Source organism: Zea mays, chromosome 8, assembly GCF_902167145.1.
Source record: "Zea mays cultivar B73 chromosome 8, Zm-B73-REFERENCE-NAM-5.0, whole genome shotgun sequence".
In the NCBI taxonomy this organism is placed as follows: Eukaryota; Viridiplantae; Streptophyta; class Magnoliopsida; order Poales; family Poaceae; genus Zea; species Zea mays.
The window spans coordinates 165,782,210-165,785,956 of NC_050103.1; the positions used below are offsets into that span (position 1 = coordinate 165,782,210).

The following is a 3,747-nucleotide window of genomic DNA, read 5'->3' on the forward strand; positions in this document are numbered from 1 at the left end:
TTTTGCTGGCTCACCTTGCCTGGCAGAGATGGGCTACACTAGCTCGACAAAACAAGGTCAGTGTTTGGTCTAATATAATGTATCGTTGGCTATCTTGTACTACAATAGTGTCGATAGTGGGTTCAGCCTGAGCAGATAGCAAGTTGGACGCAACAAGTGAGCTTGCCCAGATGGGAGAGCCAAGTTATCTCTCCTCACTAGGAAAGGAAAACCTTGCGTGGTTGAGCAAGTTTGCCATGCGAACCGAACTATTTTGCTACCACCAAACAGCGGGCCTTGTCGAGTTGAAGCTATACCCGTGTCAGGCAGGAGAACCAAGCACACTCTCTAAGTTGTTGTGCCCTATCCTAACTAGCGGCTTTAGGCGCCATTCGTTTATATAGGATTGAGACCAGAAACTATTCCAACTAATCAATGTTAATATAAATAAAACATACCAATCTAGCTGAAACGGTTTCAAAGGAACCATTCCAGAGTAAGCGAACCGGGCCTTAAAGAGAAACTAGAACCCCCACCATACAAGTACTAGCCATCCTAAAAAATACTCCCTCCATCATAAAATAGATCAAGTCAATTATTTCAAATTTAACTAAAAACAAAGAAAAGAAAATATCAATATTTAGTATATATAGTGGAGGGTACTAGTTAACAGCTTGTTTGAGATTTCATCAACCAGGTAGGACAAAAAACCAAGAGAAAAAAATATTAATGATATATCTTTTCGATCTTTCATTAATTGGTTCATGCACCTCAATTAATAGATCGGTTAATGATCTTTTAACCTCCCAGAGGCGCGGTAATATAATAAATTTCACACACAACTAACGCTTAGTGAAGAACTGATGATGGAGACTCTTATATTTTAAAATAACACACTACGATTTGTGTACATCTATTTATTTAGTTATTGAGGCGGCGGCTTAGGTTTGTATACACTATACTATATATGGACCCACATGGAGGAAAACGATTAATACAAGAGATAATAAAACTGATGTGCATCCCCTGACGTACGGCTGTAGCTGAAGGAACCCAGGAAAAGCAAGCAGAGCAAGTGTCCAGTTCCTCGGTCCTTGGAGCTAAAAAACGAAAATGCCACAACAGGTCAAGGCACACGCATACAATAACAACATATACTATATGCATACAAATACGTACGTACACTGTTGCTGCTCAATACCGTCAAACAAACAACACTTGGCAGACATGCTAGCTACTAGTGGAGTACTAGTTTACATCCACTGATTATTCTGTGGTTTGCGCTATATATATGGACAAGATCGGCTACTAATTACTGTACTTGTTTAATCATTAATGACATAATTATTCATGGTTTGCTTTAACATGGGTCCTCCTTGCTCTCCACCTTCTCTCGCTCGGTCTCCTCCTCCATACCATACGGTGTATTGTAGAACTGATTAGGACCTAATTTTGTGCTAGTTCAAGCTGATGTAGAACTGTGAATTGTATGTACGAATCCGTAGTCTATTCTATGTGTTTCTATAATCCCTACAAATATAATGTAACATACCTTGTTGTAACAGTTATTTCGTGGAACGTACGCTAACGGCTGAAAACACTATGTCGTGCCAATGCAATTACAGTGGAACATAGTAGTGTATGTGATTGTCTCGTCTACCACTATCAGAAGGAAGAGGAGGGGACAAAACTTGATACAGTGACTCGATCGGCACTGAGCTTGACATCATATCATGACCTAGCTATGGCGCTGAGCCTGAGCCATGCATCTAATTAACAATGTTAGCCGGCCGTATATATGCATGCGTGTATATCACCGCGCTATATAGCTAGCCGCTAGCTTTGTGGGGTTGTAAACGGCCTCGTTCGACGACAGCAAACTCGTGACCTAGTTTTTTTTTTAAAAAAGGTCTAAATATAATATAATTGTTTTTCAAAAACTAGAAAAAAAATCTGTTTGGTTCCTCTCCTCCCCGCGCGCATGAATCACGTGGACTCCCTTTATTTCCCCAGGCGCACTGTACGGCGATCCACGCATTAATGCAGGCTGCAGGCCGGGCCGGCCCTCTCGGCTAGCCTAGCTCCAGCTGCTTGCTAGAACCCTAGGTGCGGTGCCCTGCAGACTGCTGACTCAGGAGTCGGAGTCGGAGTCGGAGTCGGAGTCGGACGCTGCAAGGTGCAAATCCGTCGTCGTCCGCGTCCAGGTCCAGCCTGCTAGCAGAGGTAGATGGAGCCATGCATAGCCTGCTAGCAGAGGTAGGCTGGTGGCTGGGCAACGATTCAGATCATGGCCGGGCCGGGCGGACTGTTGTGCGGCATGTGCCACATGCCTAGCAGGCCAGCAGGGTTCATATGATTGGCTGCTGTCTATACTATTACTGCTGCTGCAGCCCGGCCGCGCACGGCACCCCGCCGGTAAAACGAAGGAAGCAAGAAATGCTGAAATAGCCGCAGATCCCCGCCGGCGAAAAACCAACGAACACCAGGCGGATATGGATATCCCGCAGAAATGCTGAAAGGCCTAGGACATACGAAGGGAAGGACCAAACAGTACGACGCAGTATGCAGCCCCCGCAAGGCCTGCTAGTCCACGCTACAAAGAGGGTGAGAGAGGGAGAGAGAGAGATAGAGCAAAGGGCGGGGCGACTATTAGCTAGTACTAGTAGGGAGGAATTAAGGCCAAACGACGACGACGCACGGCGGCATGGCGGCCGGCCACCACGGGCAGCCGCCGGACGGGGAGGACGGGCGGCGGGCGGTCGTCGGCGGGGAGCAGGACCGGCTGCTGCCCATCGCCAACGTCGGCCGCATCATGAAGCAGATCCTGCCGCCCAACGCCAAGATCTCCAAGGAGGCCAAGGAGACGATGCAGGAGTGCGTGTCCGAGTTCATCGGCTTCGTCACCGGCGAGGCCTCCGACAAGTGCCACAAGGAGAAGCGCAAGACCGTCAACGGCGACGACCTCTGCTGGGCCTTCGGCGCCCTGGGCTTCGACGACTACGTCGACCCCATGCGCGGCTACCTCCACAAGTACCGGGAGGTCGAGGGGGACCGCGCCGCCGCAGCCGCGTCCTCCTCCCGCGGCGGCGGAGACCACCACCCCGCGTCCGCGTCCACGTCCACCTCGCCCGCCGCCGCCGCCGCACCCGGTCATTTCATGTTCGGCGCCGCAGCCATCGACCGCCCCGACAACAACACCTCATCCGCCAGGCCCTTTTGATCCAACTTCTACTTCGCCAGCTGCTCTTTAATTTGCTTGTTATTCGTCAGATCAACAACAAAAGCTACGCGCTTATCTTATTAATTTTTACTACTGCTCATTTTTTGAGAGGTGAATCGTCATATCAAATCCAAATTACAAGCTATCTCTATCTATCTATCTATGTTCCACAGTTCCACACACACATATATATAGCTTATTAGTGCTAGCTAGCCACAACAAAAGCTATGAGCATGCACCCAGTACAGTAGTAGCTAGCTAGAGGAGGTGAACAAGAGTTCTTGCTGCTACCGATTCATCTCCGGGGTACGTATCATCGGTGAATAAGGACTTGGGGTTGGGACGATGGTGGATGAAAACGAAGACCCTGCCGCGCGCCTACTATACCGCGCGCGGGTCGATGTAACTACTTCGATTGCTCGGCCCATCATCGATGAATTTGATTCGATTATTGATTTGTGAAGCTCCAATCGATTTGCACGAATGAAACTTACGTAGTTGTTCGATTTCAGCTTTTTTTTGGGTAGCCAGCGTTCTAGTAGGTTAAG

The 3,747-nt window shown here is 48.4% G+C and overlaps 1 protein-coding gene across 1 annotated transcript; it reads left to right on the forward strand.

Moving 5' to 3' along the window:
• Positions 1-2,399: 2,399 nt before the first annotated feature.
• Positions 2,400-3,344, forward strand: LOC109941577 (nuclear transcription factor Y subunit B-1). The gene has a single exon (XM_020542685.1). The coding sequence runs from the start codon at positions 2,684-2,686 to the stop codon at positions 3,197-3,199; it is 516 nt and encodes a 171-aa protein (XP_020398274.1). The 5' UTR covers positions 2,400-2,683; the 3' UTR covers positions 3,200-3,344.
• The last annotated feature ends 403 nt before the right edge of the window (positions 3,345-3,747 follow it).